At 38.9% G+C, this 22,348-nt stretch overlaps 1 protein-coding gene across 7 annotated transcripts in view; it reads left to right on the forward strand.

Annotated features, from left to right (window-relative positions):
* The window catches only part of LOC113503468 (dmX-like protein 2), a 40,272-nt gene extending 18,556 nt beyond the window's left edge, over positions 1-21,716 (forward strand). For 4 of the 7 annotated variants that reach the window (XM_026885450.1, XM_026885452.1, XM_026885453.1 and 1 more), the window contains exons 25-62: positions 32-295; positions 677-826; positions 1,428-1,579; positions 1,806-1,869; positions 2,908-2,985; positions 3,326-3,448; positions 3,769-3,907; positions 4,123-4,302; positions 4,616-4,837; positions 5,348-5,523; positions 5,791-5,928; positions 6,007-6,122; positions 6,278-6,509; positions 6,874-7,117; positions 7,385-7,511; positions 7,802-8,004; positions 8,916-9,149; positions 9,571-9,803; positions 10,162-10,334; positions 10,738-10,838; positions 11,053-11,300; positions 11,589-11,780; positions 12,116-12,237; positions 12,711-12,859; positions 13,284-13,446; positions 13,620-13,722; positions 14,134-14,319; positions 14,785-14,966; positions 15,493-15,601; positions 16,620-16,670; positions 18,199-18,259; positions 18,515-18,744; positions 19,154-19,223; positions 19,304-19,378; positions 19,551-19,768; positions 20,019-20,124; positions 20,271-20,391; positions 20,594-21,716. In XM_026885450.1, coding sequence (XP_026741251.1) covers positions 32-295; positions 677-826; positions 1,428-1,579; positions 1,806-1,869; positions 2,908-2,985; positions 3,326-3,448; positions 3,769-3,907; positions 4,123-4,302; positions 4,616-4,837; positions 5,348-5,523; positions 5,791-5,928; positions 6,007-6,122; positions 6,278-6,509; positions 6,874-7,117; positions 7,385-7,511; positions 7,802-8,004; positions 8,916-9,149; positions 9,571-9,803; positions 10,162-10,334; positions 10,738-10,838; positions 11,053-11,300; positions 11,589-11,780; positions 12,116-12,237; positions 12,711-12,859; positions 13,284-13,446; positions 13,620-13,722; positions 14,134-14,319; positions 14,785-14,966; positions 15,493-15,601; positions 16,620-16,670; positions 18,199-18,259; positions 18,515-18,744; positions 19,154-19,223; positions 19,304-19,378; positions 19,551-19,768; positions 20,019-20,124; positions 20,271-20,371 — 5,715 coding nt within the window. In that variant the 3' untranslated portion in view covers positions 20,372-20,391; positions 20,594-21,716. The remainder of the gene's footprint in view (positions 1-31; positions 296-676; positions 827-1,427; positions 1,580-1,805; positions 1,870-2,907; positions 2,986-3,325; positions 3,449-3,768; positions 3,908-4,122; positions 4,303-4,615; positions 4,838-5,347; positions 5,524-5,790; positions 5,929-6,006; positions 6,123-6,277; positions 6,510-6,873; positions 7,118-7,384; positions 7,512-7,801; positions 8,005-8,915; positions 9,150-9,570; positions 9,804-10,161; positions 10,335-10,737; positions 10,839-11,052; positions 11,301-11,588; positions 11,781-12,115; positions 12,238-12,710; positions 12,860-13,283; positions 13,447-13,619; positions 13,723-14,133; positions 14,320-14,784; positions 14,967-15,492; positions 15,602-16,619; positions 16,671-18,198; positions 18,260-18,514; positions 18,745-19,153; positions 19,224-19,303; positions 19,379-19,550; positions 19,769-20,018; positions 20,125-20,270; positions 20,392-20,593) is intronic. The other 3 variants (XM_026885456.1, XM_026885457.1, XM_026885451.1) reach the window with 2 other exon arrangements.
* The last annotated feature ends 632 nt before the right edge of the window (positions 21,717-22,348 follow it).

Genomic DNA, 22,348 nt, shown 5'->3' on the forward strand with positions numbered 1-22,348 from the left:
AGGTATAAGTTGAATCAAATTATCTTTTCAGGCAATGAAAGAATCAATAAGCAACAACCGTCCAATCCTCCGTAAGGCTTCATCTCTCGCCGCGCCACTCTTCGTCGAAGAGATCAGATGGATGCAACTCCGGCGCATCGAACTAAAGACCGCGGATGGCTTGCCACCGTTACCTATGCAAATATCTTGGGTGCGAGACGGTATATTGGTTGTGGGAATGGATTCTGAAATGCACGTGTATTCCCAGTGGAAACCTGAAAATCCGCAGACGGCTTCAGGATTGATGGGTACACAGGTATGTAGCTATGCACATTTCTTATTACTTAAATTGATTCGCGTTTCCAATTAATAAAGAGATTGCTTCCAAATTTGTTCTTTATAGGTTTGATAAAAATATCCTTCAAGTCAGATCTTATCAGAACGGTTTATATTTACTAATTTATTGCAGAAAATTTTATATAAGAGGCTCTAGTCAGATGGTCTGCATTTCAACTGCAATCCAACTGCAAATTGCAGTTCAAGTATTTGAAACTTTATGAAGAGTGTTTTATTGAACCGAAGTAAACTTGACTATTTGAACATAGGCAAGAAATTTAGAATGAAACAAATACTTCACTCGTCATTAATAATCATATAATAATGAAAATCATTCCTTACACTTTACACTACGTTATAGGAACTAGAAGAAGGCGGCGAGTCTCGTGCGCTAAGGGACTCAGACTTGCGTATATCCGCGCCTCATCTACAGCGGGTGTCCTCGATCAACTTGCAGCTGCTTGAGCGCGACGCTAGGAGACGAAACAAGACACAACCGGATCAACCACAGGTCAGTTATGTTGGAAATAAACAGATCTATTTATTAAATTTAGGCGTAGAACAAATTTTTAAATGATATATCGGGGCTGTGGACTAGTTTCGGACCCAACCGGAGTCTTTAATCATGAGCTGAAGCGGCGGGATCGCGAGTCGAACACCCCCGATAAATACGCGTGAGTAAACCATTACATAATTTAATAATGAATCAGTCTCACGATAGTTATTATAAAAATACGTGGAACAAATGTTCGTTATTTGCGGATAAAAGTTTATGTCGTAGTTTTGTAACCGTTTATTTATCAACAAATATGTTTGTACTTGTATCTTCCCTCTCACTAGCGTTCCGTAGTAATAACTTCGCCGTCAAAAAAAACGTAAAATAAAACGTGTTAAAAGAAGGAAATGAGTTGTAAGGTAATAATTATAAAAAATACAATAATAAAAGAATGATATTGAGTTGTTGTTACCGAAGTGGACTCTTGCTCATGACAGAGGCAAGTGAAATAAGAGTAGGGAAGCTTTTTCCCAGCTGCAGGACAGTTCTCGCTGGGAATAATAATGCAAAGACCAAAGCTTTTTTGCAATCTTTTATCCTAAACTTTTTGTTGTAGCCCCTATTGGATTACATGCCAGACTACGGATTATTTGAAGCTTCACAAATGGCCTGTCCCGTGCTACCCCAGTACCACCCGAAGCAGCTGATGGAGTTGCTCAACAGCGGCAAAATACGATGGGTTAAAGCTATCCTCGCTCATTTAGTCAGGTAAAGAAGTCTTCTTATTTTTGTATATTCCCGAAAAATTCTTGAGTATCTCTCGATGTTACTCAACAAAAGATCGTGGACCATTCACTGAAGGATTCAAGTCGTATAAACATTTTTTCATTCTTTCACTCAAAAATAAACGTTAAATAAACCATTTACTGAGAGTTGAAAATCGTATAAATATTTATTGTCCCATGATATACTATGAGCTAGTTATATTTCTCAGGTGTATCGGAGGGACATACACTGGTCGCAGTTCCCAAGGCGACGAAGACAGTTTATCAAGACAGGTAAAGTTAAACTTTTTGTTATGTCCACACCAAAATGTTGCCATCATAAGTTCTCATTCAAATTGAGTAATGAGGGAGATAAAACCGTCATAGGTAATACTAATAAAGCACTGATTACTCACAGCACATGGCTATGAAAAAGCTATAATAATTGTATGCAAATAAAAACACTTGAGCACATAATTGGTATATTCATATTCAAATTATTCTTCGAAGTATTAAAACGTCTCAGGCTGTCAAGACATCAAACGAAATTGTGCTTTATGTCCAAAACAATACAGCGCTTAATAGCATGATTTATAAATACCGAACTATTTTCGTACTTATTTATACTCGTTTTTTATTGTCTATATATTTTATTGTATGTTATAAATGTGTCGTGTTGTCATTGGTTGTAACACTGTGTTGTCGCATCGAGCTTACAATATATTATTAGAGTTTATATTAATGTAGTAATAAATTTTAATATTTATGATTGAGCCTGATTTATCTGTCATGGATTTTTATATTAACTTTTATATAAGATCGTCATTATAACTAAATCTTCATTCACTCGAAGGCAACATTTGAATGGTATTTAGAATTTTAATATACTCGAATATTTCTAGTAGAATAGTTAACTGTATTTGTTAGGTAGCAATACAAACAAAGGCACTAGCTTTAACGATTGAAAACTCGCATGGACACTAGAAAGTATTACATTATCGGATGACATTAGGGCCAAGACAATGTTACATAACATAGCATAAGAATAGATAACGAAAAGAAAACTTCAAATGTATAGGAATTACGTTCCTTTTTGACAAGTGTCTGAGTCACGTGACTTGTTCGTCTTGTCAGTCGAACACATTGAAGTTATTCTATAGCAAGCGCTTAGAGAAATGTAACTTGTCTACAGGCCATTAAGTCACACATTGGCAAATCAATTGTAATGTTACACGAAAGTTCGCATGAGGATATTAAACTCACGAATATGGCATAAGTACGTCACTTTGCGATGTAATCGCGCCGCTATTGCATGTCGCACGTGTGTTGCAGCGCGGCTGGTCGCGCTCGCGCACGCTGTCCGTATCGTTCGCCGCTGGCGCCGCTTCGCCGCTAGATGGCGTTGCACAGGTAAGTCTCGCTTTTATATACACGCGCTGACTTCACTGTCTTTGTTAGCTCCTAAATATTTAGCTTTTATTGTTTTAAATATACTATTCCAAAACTCTTTTTGAAATTATTTTATTCCTTTTTTTCTATATCAAATGTGACTAGATGTTGCCCAGTTCTATTATTATTACCTTAAGGAAAATTAGTGTTTGACCGTAAGTAGAGATAAAATAAATCTGTAAGCATGACCAAACCTTTACCTCTACATTCCTTAGTCCTTCTCTTCTTTGAAATATATTCCATCTTATATTATACCAAAAAATGTTTTAAATACATTTAACTAACATATATTATGATGTAGATAACGGAGGACGTGCAGTTAGACTACGCAGAGATAACGTCTGTGCCGCCGCTGCCTCTTTGGACATTACTTGTCGCCGACAAGGAATCTCCTCACCATCCGTCCACTATACAAGAAGCTAAGGTATATAAGTATAAAACGTATTTACATTATAGCTGCACGCGGCTTAGCCCGCCTGGTTGGCAGGCAAAGATAACTAAGACAGCAAAAATACCCTTAGTTTTAATCCAAAGTGTCAGCTACTTCCATACCAAAATATGTACATTTATGATATTCGAGTCATATTTCTGACAGTACGATGAAGAAGTCAAGGCCTATGTTCTTTCATATGCAAATAACCTTAAACCTGTTTCGTTGAGTTCCCAACATTTTGGCCTAAGAAATAAATTCTGAAAAAGTTCTATACTGTACATCGCTTCCATATAACATTTAAATGTTCGCAGGATTACAACGAACTATTCGAAGGCACTATGGATACAGATGAGGACCTAGATGCCTTGTTGTTAGGCGAAGAAGAAGGAGTCGATAGACGTCCTTCTATGCCTGAAAGACAACCACTGTCACACTTTGGACCAAGACAAGGTAAGAGAAAGATTTCACTAAGAATCTTCTCTATATTTCGCCAGAAAAAATATCAGAACGACATTATTTCACTCCACGGTGTGCGCGAAATGCAGATTGTGATTTAGAGCACACTATGATCTCATATCGTTTTCGACATTATATCCACAGCACGATGTTATTTGTGACCTGTCTATGGAAAATTCTAACTAAGCAACCCTTCTCTTTCCTCACAGGTCGCATACTATCTCGCCTTCTCACTCACACGCACTTACCGGGGCTCAGCTCGCTCGATCAGATGCATTTACTGGCGTTAGCTGATACGGTATCCACTTGTGATGCTGATTTCGCTGAACGACTTGCGTCTAATGCTCGCGTAGACATCGCTCAAGCTTCCGGGCAGGAGATTCTACCGGGTAAGGTTTAAGGATCTAGGAAATGAAAGCTAAATAGTAGTAGTATTGGTTTTTATTTATCTTTTTATATATGAAAGTATGTGCAAAGGCGGACTTAATGCCTGAGGCATGCTTTACCAGTCATCCAAAGGGCGATGCAAAGATAAATTATTCTATAGCCTTTCCTATATGATAAATGATATCGACGGCAAAATACAAAAAATATATATAAGTATGTAAATGTTTTTAAAACCCGCGATACGTGGGTTATTGGGCAGATTTGCAAACATTAAAGTCTTTTTATGTTGATCCTATAAGTCCTGTAATATTCCAGATTCCCTTGATGACTGCGGCCTACGATTCCTTCTCGCTATGAAGCACTACGGCTACCTACTCCGCTGCTTACCCCTCGCTCAGCGCGCTAGCCTGCAACGCATCGGCGTCGGTACCTGCAACCTGGTGTGGGCCTTCCATTCTGAGACCCACGAACAACTGCTAGCTTTAATACCCGGGTACACTAAGGGACAACCTAAGTGGTCCACTATGAGGGAGCTTGGTGAGTTGTGAATGGATTCCTTTTGAAATATCGTATTTAATAGGGTATTTGACTAAAGCTAATTATATAAATCTGTTTAGTTCATAGACAGATTTCCAAAAATATTGAAAACATAACAAACATAAAACTTAAACGGACGTAAACGTAAGGTTAAAAGCACTTAAGATGAAAAAATGTATAGTTGTGCACAAAAAGCGTACTGGTAAGTAACGTCACACGCGATTTAAAAATGCGAATCTAAAATTTTTAGAAATCTGTCTGACAGTTTTTTTTTGTCAAATACCCTATTAATGTTTGTTACACCATTTTGGAATGTACGATCTTTCTTTTTGTTACGACCTAAACAAGGATGAGAGTTTGGTTTCTTAAAAAAATGTTTAATGGTCTATTTACCACCAAAATGTATTGACACTTCATTATAAGGTAATCGCTGGATATTCATACTTGATTTCCCTGTAAATAATAACATTTAACTCTGTTACAGTTTCTTATCGAACTATATACTTTCAGGTGTCGGTTGGTGGGTCCGAGGCGAATTGCTACGTACCTGCATGGAGAAGTTAGCCCGCGCGTCGTACATGCAGAAACAAGACCCCATGGACGCGGCTCTTTACTATCTCGCTATGAAGAAGCGAATGCTCTTGTGGGGTTTATTCCGCTCCAATAGAGACGAAAAGATGACTGGTGTAAGTAAAATAAATATAAAAATATTAATTCTTATCCAATGGCTGTTAAACTACGTATGTGCACGTGTTACCGTACGTAACACTTACGTGCTCACAATCTGAAGAAGAATTCATTTAAATTAAATGTATGTTCATTATGTATGTAATTATCATTCTTTAAAAAGGATTGACACACAATAGTGAGACCCTGCTCTATTAATGAACAAAAAAAAACATTATTAAGAGGTTCAATTTATTATTATATATTTCTTTGTCGTTTATTCGTAGTTCTTCTCAAACGACTTCACGGAAGACCGTTGGCGGAAAGCTGCATTAAAGAATGCGTTCGTTCTGCTCGGGAAACAACGTTTCGAACATGCGGCCGCTTTCTTCTTACTCGGCGGTGCTCTAAAAGATGCCTTGGAGGTAAATAAATAAAATAAAGAAAATGCAGCTTAGCCTTCATAAGTATAGAGTCTATTTTACAATGTGATATTATTCTAGGTACTGATAACACGCTTGGGAGATTTACAACTAGCGATGGTCGTGGCGCGATTGTACGAAGCTGATAATCCGTTACCTACAAGTTTGAAGAAACTGTTAATGGACGAGATATTGGGGTAAGTAAGACTTGGTACTTAAACTCCTTCGCCATAAAAAAAATCATACCGAAGCTCACTGAACGACTGCGAACTAAACATTCACATTTACTCAATGATCGCCTTCCGTCGGAATGAGTAGGTCATTTAAATATCAAGTAATGTTTTACTTACAGTGGAGAAACAACAGACGGTGAGGTGGACTTAGAACGCGCTCACCCCGATCCATTCGTCCGGTCCATGGCTCTCTGGGAACTGAAGCGTTACGGCGAAGCGTTAGACACACTCCTCAGTACAGCGGGACGTCTACACGCGGCGAGAGACAACGAGCCAATGCCGAGCGTTTTCAACTTCTACGTGTATCTACGTACGCATCCGCGTTTGAAGAGACATAATCTGCCTAGTCAGGTAATTGAGTGGTTATTGAATTTATTTGAACTTTGAATCTGTAGTATTATGTATTACTTGTTGTACATACAACGAGAAGTTGTTGCAATAATCCCAATACTTTTAGTTACAATATCTATTGACTCTAATTCATTCTATGCTGAAGACTATTTACTAAAATTAGCGAAACGGATAAATTTAGACACTTCAGATTTAAAAACTGTAATAGTTTGTCGCTTTATCAAGCATAAGTTTCTCAAATCCTGATTATGTTGTGAAATAACTGCGATAGGTTGACCAAAAGAACTAATCAAACCGCATAAAAATTAACACAACAACACACATAACATTTCAATCACCGACTTACTTATCCGATCATAACCAGGGTGGAACTCTCGCCCTACTCCAACAAGAGCCAGAAGAGGGCATCACTCGTCTGGAACGCCGGCTGTACTTCCAAACAGCCCACGGTCACTTCAAGGCGGGCTGCCCGGCGCTCGCGCTGGAGGTCCTGTCCAAGCTGCCGGCGCGGGTCCGCGACGAGCGCGCGCGGGCCCCGGTCGCCGCGCCCTCTGTCGACGACGCCGTCATACACAGCGGACAGCTCGTGGAACACGTCACAGCCAAAAGTACGCAACAAACACGTCCGTTTGTACGTCCGCTGATTTATGTTTCGTTTTGTGGTTACGTTGCTTTTCGTTTTTTTTTATGTATTTAAGTACGTTATTTTTGTGAATTTGTTTAACTAACCCAAAACAGCTGTTTTAACACTAAAATAATGCCCATTGTTATGTGAACTAACCTTTTCAAAAAATCGTCATTTATGTGTATAATTTTACTTGTTAATGTGTTAAACATTTGTTTATAATACATAAAATGATAATATTTCTTAACAGAAGAGGAGCCAGCTAACGTGGACTGGGGCGCATCAGCGTTAGATGTCGATTGGGGCGCTCCTGTCGCTACGAACAAAAGTGATGAACTCGTTCTCAGTTGGGACGATGACGATAATGATAAAGAAGAGTAAGAAGGGCTTTTCGATTTTATTTTTATTTCAACGAAAGATGAAGATTGGTCATTTTAAAATAATTTTAATTGGGCAAATAATAATTTTAGTAAAGAATAAGGTTTTTATAAAGTTTGCCACTTAAAATGTGGTCTTAAACTAGAAAGAAACAGATTTCGAATGCAGTCACAATTTTCTTTATATTTTCAATTTTTAATAACCTACCTGAAAAATATACGCGACAAACATAGGAGTCACGCCGTCACAGTCTCGAAAGTTACTCTACTTTACATTATCATTGACACAGATCCGACGAATCAGGAGCTTCCACACCTCCTCTAGAAATGAAAATGGATAAGAAAGAGGAGGCGCCTGCTAACAGCACGTCTGAAAAAGAGGCAGACGACACGCCCACGGTCGACATAATGGCGCAGCAACTCAAGTTCGTCGCCTGCCTCAAGATATTGATGGAGGAGTTGAGTACGCTCGCTACTGGCTTCGAAGTTGATGGTGAGTTATTACTGTGTAGTTTTGTGTAATTTTATAAGTATAAGTTGTAGACAGGTTTTTTAATAGTGCTTTAGTGTATAAAAAGTATTTAACTATAGTCCGATTTTTAATTCGAGGCAGTAAAATGACATTTCCAGTGTGGTAGGTTTTTAATTCCAAATAAATAGTGATGTGTTAGAATCGACTTATTACAATCAAAAGTTAGTCGAGCTTACATTTTTTTATTCAGATATCAAATTAGCTCTGTATAAAAAATATATATTTACGACAATTAATCAAAAGACATGCAAGGTGACTGTTTTTAAATGTAAAAAAAAAATTAAAGCCAAATGCGGTGCTGGTATAAGATGAAGCACCTTACCATGCAAGAAAAGTCGAGTGCATCCAACTCCAAACTGCATGAATTCTGACACTATGCAGTGGTTGGATGAAATACAAATTTAATATGAACTTACAATTATAAAAGCTCAATTAATAGAAATAGTAAATTTTTGATACATAATAAAATAAAGCATGACTAAATGTCATCGTCGTAGTAAGATTTCCAAACATCACTATTGTAGCGGGTAACACCCTTTTTTGTATAAATGACAGTTGCAATTGTCATTTTACTGCCTCGAATTAAAAATCGGACTATAGCTATTGCCTGCGGGCCCACCCGCTACAAATAAAAAAAGCCACGGGAAAAGGAGGAGGGGAGATAAAATATAAATTGTTGAATAACTTAAGATATATAGGACAAGTTAAGCCTCATACTTTTTTACCTAGTAAAAGTGCAATTTTTTTATTATTTGATTTGGATTTTTATATTTGAAAAAAAAAGAATGAAGTACTAAATACAGTGAAACTTAGCAGAAAAATATTATCTCCCATATTGTCGTGTATGTTAACAAATAATGTCCGCTCCACAGGCGGTCACCTCCGCTACCAGCTGTACATCTGGCTGGAGCGCGAGGTGGAGGCGCTGCGGCGGCTGTGCGGGTACCTGGCGGCGGGCGGCGCCAGCGGCGGCGCGCTGCTGTGCGCCGAGCCCGAGCTGGCGCCGCTGCCCGAGCGCCCCACGCTGCACCAGCTGCTCGTGCGGGAGAAGGCCGACTTCGAGGCCAAGGTGCAGCGGGCGCTCAACAGGAAGAAGTGGCTTAAAGGTAACAATTTTACACATATATAACATGGTTTGAACGAATAATGTATAAATTTTGCCAAAAAAAACCAAAGTCACTTACGACTTGCAACAGTCATTAGTTAAAAACTTTTTTTTTATATCTGAAGCAGGATCATTATCAGGGATATAATGGATATAAGGGATATTACATTTGATAGATAACCGAGTCATTGAGGTCATCTCGCCAAACCCACTGTGCGCGACGTGTCGTAAATTCGATCCCCGCGTCGGACAAGCGTTTTTGTGATCCACAAATGCTTGTGAAACCTCCCGCGACATAAGGAGCAAATTGCTTAGTGCAGGAGTCGTTTAAAAAAAATACAGTTCAATATTATAACTAACACTAACGTGCTAAACATCCAAAAACATAACATAAGTAACTCATCACTCGGTCTATTTTTCAGCGAACGAGACCCTCCTACGTACATTACTATCATACTGTAGCTTACACGGTGCGGGTGGCGGCGGGCTAGCCTCAGTTCGCATGGAACTGGTGCTACTTCTACAAGAATTAGGCCAGGACAAACAACATCAACAACTGCTATCGCCTCTGCCATTCCCGACTACACTGCCGCTGTTGGCTGCAGCCGTGGCTACTAATAATACTGTCGTGGCTGATCCTGTTAGACATTTGCAGGTATGAGGGTAAAAACGAAATAAGATGTAAGTTATTGTAGATTGCGGATAGTCTTAGATTCCAAGGAATGCAAGTTTTACGCTCTAAACAGGGGGATTGAATTATTTTGTTAATACTATCACCCGGGCAAACTTTACATACACGCAAGATGTGACAAAAGTAGTTTCTGTCCCGACAATTATGTTAATGCATGTTAAATTACGCGCGCTGATAGCACATTAATGTTAACCTCACAAACATTTTAGAAAAACTACTTTTAACGATAAACTTTAAAAATGGATGTCTTTCACTTGAGAAATCCAGACAGTACTTAAACTTCTTAGAAAGAAATATATACTAACATAAACATGATTTCCAGTCGGTAGCCCACGACATGCTGGGCACGATAGGCGAGCTGGGCATTCCGGGCGGCTCGGCCACTCGAATACTTCACACGCTCAGGGAGCTCGCAGTCGCGCTGTCCGCCTGCATCTACCAGAGTCTGTGCGACTCCGATACCTTTAGCTTGAAGCATGCGCATCATCATGATGGGTAAGTACTTTTTATGTACTAGTTTATATGAATAAGCAAAAGCCGTACAGTATAATTAGTTGATTGAAAATTCTTAACTGATGTTCCTAATGCATTATACATACCTAGACAATTAAATAGACATGTTGATTAGCGCATTTTCTTTTTGGCACTAAGGCCCTAGACAGACGGGTCGCATTTCAACTGAAAAAAAAATAGTTTACTGATCTTGAACTGCAGTTAGATTGCAGTTGAAATTCAATCTATCTGTCAAGTCACATGCACAAAGAGACCCATATTCACAATCATTCGTAGATCACAAACGCTTGTCGTACGTCGCGTTCAGTGGGTCTGGCGTGGTGACCTCAACCTCTCGGCTACCCGTGCAGTCAAAGTTGCAACTTGATATTGTTTTTTTTTTCAGTATTATAGCCGACACCCCTGGCACTAGTCAAATATTAGCGAGACAAAGGCGTCATTCCACCGACGAGTTGACTGTTACAACTACGCCCAACAAATGGCCAGGTATGTCCGACAGCCGTATTCAATAAAACACTGAGCAAAATACCTTCTGCGCTGCCTTCGTTAAAGTATAAGTAACATTGCAGTTCGTGTATTGGTTAGTGACGTCGGTAGCTAAATTGCTTAAGCGACTGACGCGTATAGATTTATTTAATTGCATTATTTGTATTAAATTCATAAAAACCAAATAGTGATACTCTCATATTCTCCCGACCAGGTGTATCAGCTCTCCGCGGATTAGCCCTCCGTGCAGCAGAAGAAGAAGACGCGCCTCGCCTGGCGGTCCTGCTGGCCGAGGCATTCTGCGCAGTGTACCTGGCGCTGCTGGGCTGGGCGGCGGCCGCGCGCGACGCGCACCTGCTGTACAGGCTGTCGGCGCACGCGCCCGTCGCGCCCGACCACGCGCGTCTGTTCGGCGGCGGTGTGAAGAGGCTCCTGGCCACCGCGCCCGCGCCGTCTTTGCAGGTTTGTGTTTATTAGGAAATACAGGTATAAAGTGTACTTTAGGCTAAGCTATTCTGTGCTTGTTGTGCGTGAATATCTAGCGTTATTCGGGTGGGCGCGGCCACGCGTACAAAATCACCCTCTCTTACGCGTGTTTTCTATGTCGGTAGCTATGAACTTTTTCGAGGCGGCCACAACTGCCCAAAAATAAGAAAACTAGGTAGTATTTAAAATTAATTTCGTTTCCTGTTCTCTGACCTCTTTATGTACTAAGCTTGTTGAATTAATCAAAACTTTCGCGTTCCTCAGCCGAAGTTAGTGGAGCGACCGGAAGGCACATCAGTCTGGTCTTCTCTCCGCGAGAAACGCGCTCTTCTCAACATGCGTTTACTGGGGCTGGGTCCCACCGCGCCTCACAAGAACATACAGGAAGGTCGGCCTACCTACAGAGAGCAGTTTGTGCCCCCACACTGCAGTATATTGACGTATTTGCTTACTAAGGTAAATAGAAATCATTTTTTAAATAAAATTATTGTTTGATAAGAGAATCATAATATGATTCTCTTATCAAACAATAATTATCTTCTTTTGTATTTCGCTTTCGGCTGTTTCTAGACTTTCTAGATTGTATTCCTTATTGACTGATCGTTTGGTTTATTTTAGGATACTAAATTGTCAAAGGACTAAACAGTTCGATATGATATTGGAAACAAAATACGGTCTAAACAAGAAAATCAAATTTTTATTTCTTCCAAAAAAATTCATTAAACACTTTAAAAAAATTGAATCCTATTTTTACATAAAACAATCTTCATAATCAATTGTAAACATTTTAGCCGACAGCTGAACAAGACCCGGAGAATTACGATTACGATTCCGCCGAGTCTGGTGCCGAGGATGCCGCCGAGAGTGGCAGTGAACCCGAAGATGACGACATATTCGATACTAGTAATACCAAGTGAGTACTACTGGGTAGCAAGGGCACTTAACAAGATTGTGATCTAGTTCAAAATTCTCATATCTGTTATAGAGGCATATATTATGGTATATGGGACATAAAAAGTTATGTTCTAGAATCAATTTCATGTAGCCCCAGTTGAGGAAATCAAAATTATATTTGTCAGATGCCAGTAGATATGAAATAGAAGCGGTGCTTAAATATTGTACTTATCAATTACCTTTTCTAAACTGACTTCAAAAACAAAGAGATTCTCAATGAGTCTGTATTTTTTTTATGTTTGTTACCTTAAAACTTCGGGCTGGATGCACCGATTTAGATAATCCTTTCATATGTGAAATATCTGTCATTTTGGTCCCATAAATTTCATCAAGTTTGGCACAGTATTCTTTTGAAATGAAGTCTGTTTTATATGTTGTTTTGTTAAAACAATGTTATAAATGAAAAATAAAAACAACAATATTGTATCTCAGAAACGAAAAGCAAGCTCGTCGCAAGCTGACGAACTCGGAGCACTCGGACCCGGACTCGTACTCGTGGCTGGTGATGCGTATCGCGGTGCTGCGGCTCGCGCAACAGAAGCTGCAGAACTTCCTGCAGCTGTGCGGGATCGAGATGTCCGGTATGTTGGTCTACTTCTTATAGTAGCTACCGTGAGAATGATTCATTATTAAATGGTACAACGGTTTACTCATGTATTTATCGGGAGTTCCCGAATTTCTGCAAGACCTTAATTATGAGCTAATGCGACGGGATAGCGTTACCTCATGATTAAGGACTCCGATTAGGTCCAAAACTATATATGCGTGAGTATTATAACATAACTATTAAGTAGAATTTTTGCCAGTATTGTCGACAATTATCGTACTTTTAAAGTAAGATAATATTTTTTTTTATTTCACGTGTATTAGAACCATAAACAATTTGAATAAAGTCAGCGATTTGCGCATAGACACAGGCGGCGATATGCACACGTTAGAAAAACGCTAGCTAAAAAGACATGTTTTTGCAACATTTTTTCTTCTTATGATTGCCTTTTGAAACAGAGTTAGCCACCACTAGCCCGATGGTCCACGGCGCCCTCCGCCGCGTGGACCAGTGGCAGCAGCAGCTGACGGAGACCCTGGAGTCTCGCTCGCCACCGCCGGACTATATCCCCGGCTGCTTCCCCGAGCAGCTGCCCACCGGACCGCCTATTAATAAGTACAGGTTAGACGACGTTTCTAAATAGAGTTCTAGTTGTACCATCAGCTCTTAAAGCAAAAATAATCCGCTCTAAGATCTGTCACGCTATTGGCTGTTGAAAGGCCTCAAGTTACTGAGTATGAGAAGTCGACAAAATGTGATGATTCATGTGCTTAAATAAACTTTTTTTGTTGCAGATGTTTATTAGAAAAGCATAATACACCGTTCAGTTCAGTGCTATTTAGTGCTGCTCCAGCACGAAGACTTTGGAGTTTCCTCGTGCGACAAGAACCTGTGCAGGTGAATATAAAAAAAATATTTAACTAATAATGATTTAACTTTACGTTTTTTACCTATTTCTATTTTTCGGATATGAGTTTTTTATTATGACTCTTTTTTAATAATATTTTCATGTATGAACAGTAAATGCACAAATCCGAACAAAAAAAAAACGTTACCCATAATAATCACACCACCTTTAACCTCACTTTTTAATTTACTTATATGTATATGTTCTTGTAGCCACAATAGGAAAACATCGTCTATTTAAATAGTCAAATTTTGTTCCTCTCTCGGTTCTTGATGTCAGACGGACGAACAGATAGCTGAGCTTTAGTAATAAAGTTCCGTTCTTATTAACCTTTGGGTACGACACACTAAAAACAATACCATAATGAATAACTCAACATTATTTTCACTCCTATCACCCAGGACCTATTCATCCGCGCCGTGTTCTCCCGCCGCCGCACGCAGTCCGTGTCAGCGGAGACGATGGCGGGCGAGGCGCGCGGCGGCTGCATCCCGCAGACGCAGCGCGACCGCGACCTCGAGCTGCACAACCCCGTGCGGATCATACACAAGGAGCAGGACTCCATCGCTGCCTTCTGTCTCAATAAGGTACGACCAGTGCCACAACAATGTTAAAATATATTTTGAAGTCAATAAGTAACTCCGTGTTATGTAGGTCCTGTCTTCGATCTACGATAGACTATTCTTGAACTTAGATGGTGACTTCAAAGGCAAGCGGAGTGCGTAGGGTGGGCTTTCCGTTATAGTGCGGATTAGAATCGGCTTGTTCTTGAACCTTTTGTTTTTCTATTATATTAGTAGTCGATTTGGCCCTGAAGTCTTGTCAAACCAAACCAAAATCAAGTATCGATCAAGTGTTATCAGCGCTAGCTGTCGATCAGGCATAACCGCTGCAATCGTACTCCGACTTGACTTCATCCGAAAACAGACTTTGATGCAATCGAGAGTCTGCCTGCGGAAGAGGGTAAATCGAATCTAAAATGCTTTCCGGCCGGATGATGACCGTATACTCGGGTACTATGTATGTAATTTTCCATCCATGTATCCCAATAGGTGGGCGGCTGCTTACTAGCCGTAGCGACAGCTCGCGAGGTGCAGGAGATGGACGTGTCGCTGTTGCTGCGCGCGGGCGCGTGGTGGGCCGAGGACGAGTGCGAGCTCGACCTGCTGGCGCTGGCGGCCGACCCCGCCGCGCTGCCCGACACCGGCTTCCTGCTCATACAGCATCACGACAAGTATGGGCCTTGTGGATATACATATTAGATTGGTTTTAGGATGAACATGACACTTTGGAACCGTGCAACTACAGTCATTACTGTACCTTTTTTAAATTGCCTGGAAAACGGCCGATTTGAAAAAAAAACTTTTGATTTTGATATTAAGGATCTAGGCGGAAGAAGTTAACGAAATGGAACTGTTTTTAAAACTGGTTTCAGGGATGTGAATAGTATGAGTCTTATATGTGTACATTTAGAGTATAAGAAATGTTTAGCGAACTATTCAATAAAGTGTCCTATAGAGGGGTAAACTTCATGTACCCGTGATGTCCTCAAAATCAAAACGAGTTTAAAAATAGAGAACTTGTCATCATGTAACGAGCAGTTAAAAATTAATTACTTAATACAGAAAAAAGAGCAATTGCAGTAATTGTTAATTTGACTTATATTGTCTTCACAGCAACGACTCCCCCCTTATAAAAAGTATATCAAAACAAATTACACATACATTGATATAACCAACCAACATACATTTTATTTCCAGGCCAAACAGCGGCTCAGTTCCTGGCACTGGCAACAGCTCGCCATTGAACCCCAACGCACCTCAAGTGCCAGTCGGGATGGCCAGTCAGACCGGCCGAGGCGCTAGCGTTGTAAGTACCTACCAATCATATATTCATAAACTTGCTATACGACATCTATTGGCTATTAACTAGCACTTTTATGTACACTATTCACCACAGTATGATTATGGGGAATACTGTATTGAATTTTATGAACAAAATTTTAGGTCAAAGAAGAAATACTTGGTTTCTATTAGCCTTTCTGTGTATGTTGTTGACAGCAGTATGATTTTCGTGGGGAATTTTTATAAATGACCTTCATATTGGAGCGATAGTAATTCTAATAAAAAGTCTGGTGGCAAAATGAGGTTGGATGCCGACCAAAATTTGTTGTATGGTATTGAAAGTGTTTAAATATTGTTGTTTTGTCAAAATCCGATATCTTAGTATTATCAAATATCTGTATAGTCAGATAAAGGCACGTCAGATAATATGTAAATATATTGCATGATAAACTAATAAGGAACTGTTAACAAGCTGATGTATTATACTAATATTACATAACAAAGGGGATAACGTTAAAACCAACTGATAAATTAATACTTGGCAACTTAATAATAATTTTATTCGTATAGATACTAACAATTCAAATGTTACTTGGGAGGAAATACAACTAGCTAGTATATAAACATAAGATCAAATAAGACTCTGTATGATGAAAGCGTGATGGGTGCTTTAATCAGTATAATAGCAGATGTACAAATAAGTTATAAATATTACGTGGAGGGTGACCCGTGACGTTCATGACGTCACGGGTCACCCTCCACTGACTTCTATTGTTCAGAGGCCCTACCACCTTGTCTTAAAGTAATATTGCTATGATTGTGGAAGCGTGATGTACATGGCGTATGGCGCCATCTCTCTTCCACAGCCGGAAAATATTATTTTAAGAATTGTTGTAAACCCTTTGATGACTTATTGCGGTATCTCTAGCTGTATTTTCAAGTAACCTAATTAACTTAATGGATTGCTTCTTTAACAAGTTCTTTAGACATTTTCTAATCTCTTAGACTAACAGTAACATAGAATAAATAACTATCCCTAACAGGAGCGGCGTTCAAGCTGCGTACCGACCGGCCTTGAAGCGTATATCGTTACAGTACGTGCACGTAATAACTAATGCACTATGCACACTTACTGGGTGAATCAATGAGTCACAGTTGTTCCATTTCACTCTTTATGACTCGAGGTGTAAGGTCGAAATTGCTTTAACCTACCTTCTTGAATTGAAACAACTGTTTTATTTTTACGTAGGAAATTTTGATTGAATTACTACTTTATAAACCCTTTCCTAATAAAGAAAAGAACTGCTTCTTGATTATAAAGTCAGTTTCTTGAAAATATCTTACCTATATTTTATATATAAGATATTTTTGGGGACCCACTTGAGTCTCCAAAAATATTCTTTCGACTATCCGTTTTCTTAACATCATGTTTCGATTTGTAGGTATTCTGAAGTGTTTACTATTGACATTTATTCATCCAGTAACGTCTTTAAAAGCTGGTGTAAAATCAACGTGGTGTGGTTATTGTGTGCGTGTCTGTACTTGTTATAATGTTTCGTATCGCCTTAAGCTTGATTCGCTCTTTCTTTCCTTACTAACTTATATTAAAATCTGTCTTTTGAAACTATACATACAAAGACACTTGAAAGCTTGATCAAGGAATCTGTTCTAATCCTAAAATTGGTATTGGCCTCGCTGATGCTTTCTTTCTATTTTATTCTCGATTCGTTTTGTCTTGAAAATCATCCCGCTCTGGTACTTAAGAGCCTACATGAGCCTACTATAGCAACAAAGATGGGTTAAAAAAACGCTGCACTGAGAGTATAAATGTTCGTACATAGGCAACCGTAAAAGTGTCCACGAAAAGAGGTTTGAATAATTGTATTTTTTTCTGATAAGTAAAAAAACCTACTAATAAGGTGTGTCCATGTCCAACTTGAGGTGTTTCTAGGATGTGTTTAAATAGTCCGTGTAAAAAGTATGAGTGTACGGTTCCGTATAACAGAGTGTTGATCGCAGGTGAAAGGCCTACAGTTCCCGGGTTGCCACGACCCGAAATACTGTCGGCTGGTGCTGCATCGTTCGAAGCTTCTCATGAAACCGGTCAGTGACAACCCTAGCCTGCCCCTGCCAGTTTCGATCACAACATACCGTAGCCGGATCGCACTCGATTTTTTTCTAGCTCGATGTTCATTTATTATTTCGATTATTTTTTTATTCGTCTTCTTCATGATGATTTCTTTTTTATTTTTTGATTTTTCCATTTCACAATAGCTCACTAGGCTGTTCACATGTTTATTATAGTTGTGCCAGTTTGTTTTTCATCTGTTTTAATTTTCAGTGGTTTCACACATCAGCGGTTTTTATTTCGTTTAGGCCACGTTTTTATTTTCGTCATAGAGGTCCGTTTTAGTAGATAGTTTTTCGACGGATGTTTTTTTCTATTATTTTTATTTTTCCATTGTCTTTTTCTTGCTATATTGTGTGTTGCGTTGTCTGTTAAACTGTTATTAACGGTTATGTGAAGCATGTTTGATGTCTATGTAAAACACTAACCTCTAACGTTATCTTCAAAGATATACATATTTGTAAAGACTATTGTAACGCAAATATTCTACTTAGGTGCTGAAACACAAAATTGACAATATCAAAAGGATGGCTGCACATCCTTCGCAACCATTGTGTAAGTCGATGTTATATTTTGATTTGTTACATACACTGTCGAATATAAATAGCATATTTTTTTGAAAAAATAGAGTACTATAAAAAGGTAGTTACCATTTGTTGTAAGTTGACACACATTTACTTTTATATGGGATACGTGTCAATTTACAAATATATTCACAAAATCCTTTCATTTAAACTGACGAACCATAGCCATTCTAACACTTAATTACCCCATCAGATTCGCGACGAACTAATAAATCCAATATTCCAGACCTGACTGGCGGTGCGGACGGTTCAGTCCAACTGTGGGAATGGGGCCACCCCTCCTGCGTGTGGTCGCCGCGCGCTCCGGGCGCCTTCGCCAAGGTTACGCGAGTCAGGTTCTCTGACTACGGGAACAAGTTCGCCGCGTCCGATGCTGATGGGAACCTCGCTATGTGGCAGCTGCACCCCGCTCCGCATCAGCCGGGTCAAACGCATGCCTCGCCGAGACCGTTCTTTGTAAGTGGATGAGATTAAAGTATTTTTTAGTGTTTAAAAATATATTTAGTTCGTCAGTTTTCCAAAAAATATCGAATAAGTATTTTTCCGTTTTCCTTGTACACAAACAATGTCGGAAATGCAGTGAAATAAAGTGTCGTGTTGCGTCACTTACCAGTACACTTTATCTAGCACGCGATGTAACTAGCCCAAACTACCATCCTTAGTGCTTTTAATATTTCTAAGATTTTAATGAAGCTAAGTGATTTAATGAAAAATACGATTATTGAAATAGAATAGTATTTTATCTATCACTTATATATTTCTAGCTGTTGATATGTTCAACAAGTTAATAACATTGTTACATTTAGTATCAGCCAAAACTGTGTGTACTTTTGATTTTCAACTAAGCTAAGCTATTCTGTTCCAGACCCATCAGTGTCATAGTAAAGGAATAAGCGATTTCGTTTTCCTTGGTTCATGCAGTTTAGTTGCTACGGGTAAATATTACTTACTTCTGAATTTTAATATTATTTTTATCCAGTATAGATTGTACTTAAATTTTCATTTGTTTTTACAGCTGGACACAGCTCAGAGAGTAAAAACGTTGCTATCTGGGATACTCTAATGCCAATCAAGAAGGCTTTAGTGGTTTGTGAGTATACGTTTATGTTTAGTTTATTATCTAATTTAAACGGAATATTTTTATATGAAAGGAAAATATAGATTACTTAATTATTGGTAGTCCATTGTATGTTTTTGTTGGTCGAAAAACAGTACGAGTGTTGTTATTGGAGTCGATGTAAGTTTGTGTTGCGTGTGTGCAGCGTGGACGTGTCACGAGGGCGGCGCGGCGTGCGTGGCGTGGGCGGGGTCGCTGGGCGCGCTGGTGTCGTGCGGGCGGCGCGGCGACGTGCTGGTGTGGGACCTGCGCGCGCGCGCCGTGCGCCACCGCCTGCACGCGCACCACGCGCCCATCAAGTGCGTGGCGCTCTCGCCCCGGGAGGACTACTACGCCATCGGAGCCGCGGATGGTGACATCAAGGTACGCATGCACGCATTACTGGATATTCTTGTTCTACGTACTATAGCAGGTCATATTACGTTCTAAATAGAAGAAAAAGTATGAATGTTTAAAAAAAATAAGATGTCGTCTTACATAAAAGTTTTGGAATTGTACTATTTTTGAGTTGTCTGTGAAAATCATTCAGGTGCGATTCAGTTTAGAAATTAGTATTTTTGTGTGTAGATTTTCTAACATTTCAATAGAGTAATAATATAATTGTACATGACAGGTGTTCTCGCTCACCACGCATCAGCTGCTGTACACGTTCGCCGGGGAACACGCCAGAAGCTCTTTCTTCAAGCACATCGGCCAGGGTGTCACGCAAATACATATCGGTATGGCTTTCATATTTAAACTCTTTTTTTTTACGTTCAGCAGAAGCGGTTTTGGACCACAGACCAAGTAAAAATAAGTAAAAAAACAGTTTGTCGTGATTTTCTTTATTTCTTCTCACCCTTTAATCACCATTTTTTTGTTGCAGACAACGCCGGCCGTTTGTTCTCGTGTGGCGCTGACGGCACCATGAAAGTGAGAAAGTTGCCGGAGCGGGACTCGCCACTGCCTCATCAACCGCAGTACTAACTCTCTTGAGTTGATACACGGTGAGTAAATACTTAGTAGTGTAACTCTGGATGGAGAAGAGATATATTCCTTTGCTCTGCAGCAGGACGGAAACTGCTAGTGTAAAATACCCTAGTATAATCGTGTCTCATTATAGGATAATTTTTTCGTGCTTGGATATTGCCGGTTTCACGATTTCAGATTTAGTTTGAACTAGGACAAATAATATGTGTGTTGTTTCAGGTAGACGAGCCCCGGCCACACCGTGCCCGGCGCCGCGCTTCTTGCGCCCCCTTGTGATGTACCTATTTATCGTTGTTGCTATTCAAATGTTACGAGTATGATGATCATTATACGCCGTTAGACTAGTCACTGAGTAGGCGATGTTGTATCTTATAATGTATTTAAAATGTTAATGAATCTTTAGTTATTTCTAGTGTGAAATATTCGCTATTTTTAACTTAATAAAACATGTCCTAGATAAATATATAATTTATTTATTCGCACTCGCTGTCGGTGAGAGCCGACGGGCGGCCTGTGGTGTCGCGCGCGACTCTCGGGATCGTGTCTGTGTAACAATATTGTATGATGTGGTGTATGTATAGTATTTGTAAAGTGCAATAAAGAACTCGATGCTAACTTATGAATCCGACAACTGACGACGTCGAAGCCTTTACTAGATAACAATTTAGCTCGTTTAAAAGATTTAGCTTATGATGTGAGTGCATATAACTTGTTGACGCATAATAAATATTATTTGTTAAATGCATAAGTATATATCAATTTATCCCTATGTATATCGTCGTTGGCTTACTGTAACATGTTTAAAAAAGATAATTAATCACGTGGCTCGTACACAATAACAATTGATCGGCGCTATAGTAAAGTTAATCCCCATATATGGCACCTTATACTTCTAGAAGTAAGTATTATAATATCTATGTATTCTATATGTGATGTATTCGAGATTATATGTTCATGTTATTTTTAAAGCAATATTTTGTTCCAAGAAAGCATTTCTAAACGAAGCAATAAAATTATAAATAATCATATCTATTTTGTGTACTTTCCTGTGCTTTATTTAAACAGTATTATACGCTTGTGGTTAAAGAATATAACGAAAATATTTTTAAAAACTAGCCCGCAGTGTGTTCTGTATCTATACTACGCTTGTGATACATACAGTGATAAACTAAACAAATTATAGCGATTTTCCAATATATTAACAAACTATTTTAATCGTAAAATCTTTATGTAATTTATGTACACTGTAAAATTTATTTGTTTAATTAGTGAAATTTAGCAAGATAACAACACAAACCATGTATCTTACTAACACATAGTATAATCATTACCTAATAGCAAATAATACATAATATTGATGTTAGTCATATTAAATTAAAGCCGTTGACTAAATATAAAAATCTCGTTTAAATGGAACCCTATTCTGAGTGAAGTAAAAGACATTGGTTTCGTTTCTACTTTGGTTAACTATTTGTAATTGTTTAGGTTAATGTCGTCAACACCAAAGTTAATACTATCATACATAAATGTATAGCTGCTAAATAAAATGTTAAATTCAATATAGTAAGTTACCAAATTTAGGCTTTATGAATAAATTCGCACAATACACATGGGATGCAAATGAGTAGTTCTATTAAGATTCGTGCTGATCGCCGGTTATAACTAACACCTGTTCAAACAAGTCAATTATTGTCCTATCAATATCTGTAACATATTATCAACAAATTAATAATTCACCAAGAGTACCATAATTTATTTAATTTCACAGAAGTTTTAAATATTTCTGCTTACAATTCCTTTACATCTATTAAGCTAAACTGGACTGTAAGGGACTTGAAAGTGTATGTTAATCACTTATTTCTAGTATGTTTAACTTGGAATCATAAAACGTACTGTAACGCGCATGTCGCCTATCGGAAGGGGCACAGCTTCGCTTACGCATACGTACCTATTTATTTTCCGTTGTACTTGGTA

This window comes from Trichoplusia ni, chromosome 19 (genome assembly GCF_003590095.1).
Source record: "Trichoplusia ni isolate ovarian cell line Hi5 chromosome 19, tn1, whole genome shotgun sequence".
NCBI lineage: Eukaryota > Metazoa > Arthropoda > Insecta > Lepidoptera > Noctuidae > Trichoplusia > Trichoplusia ni.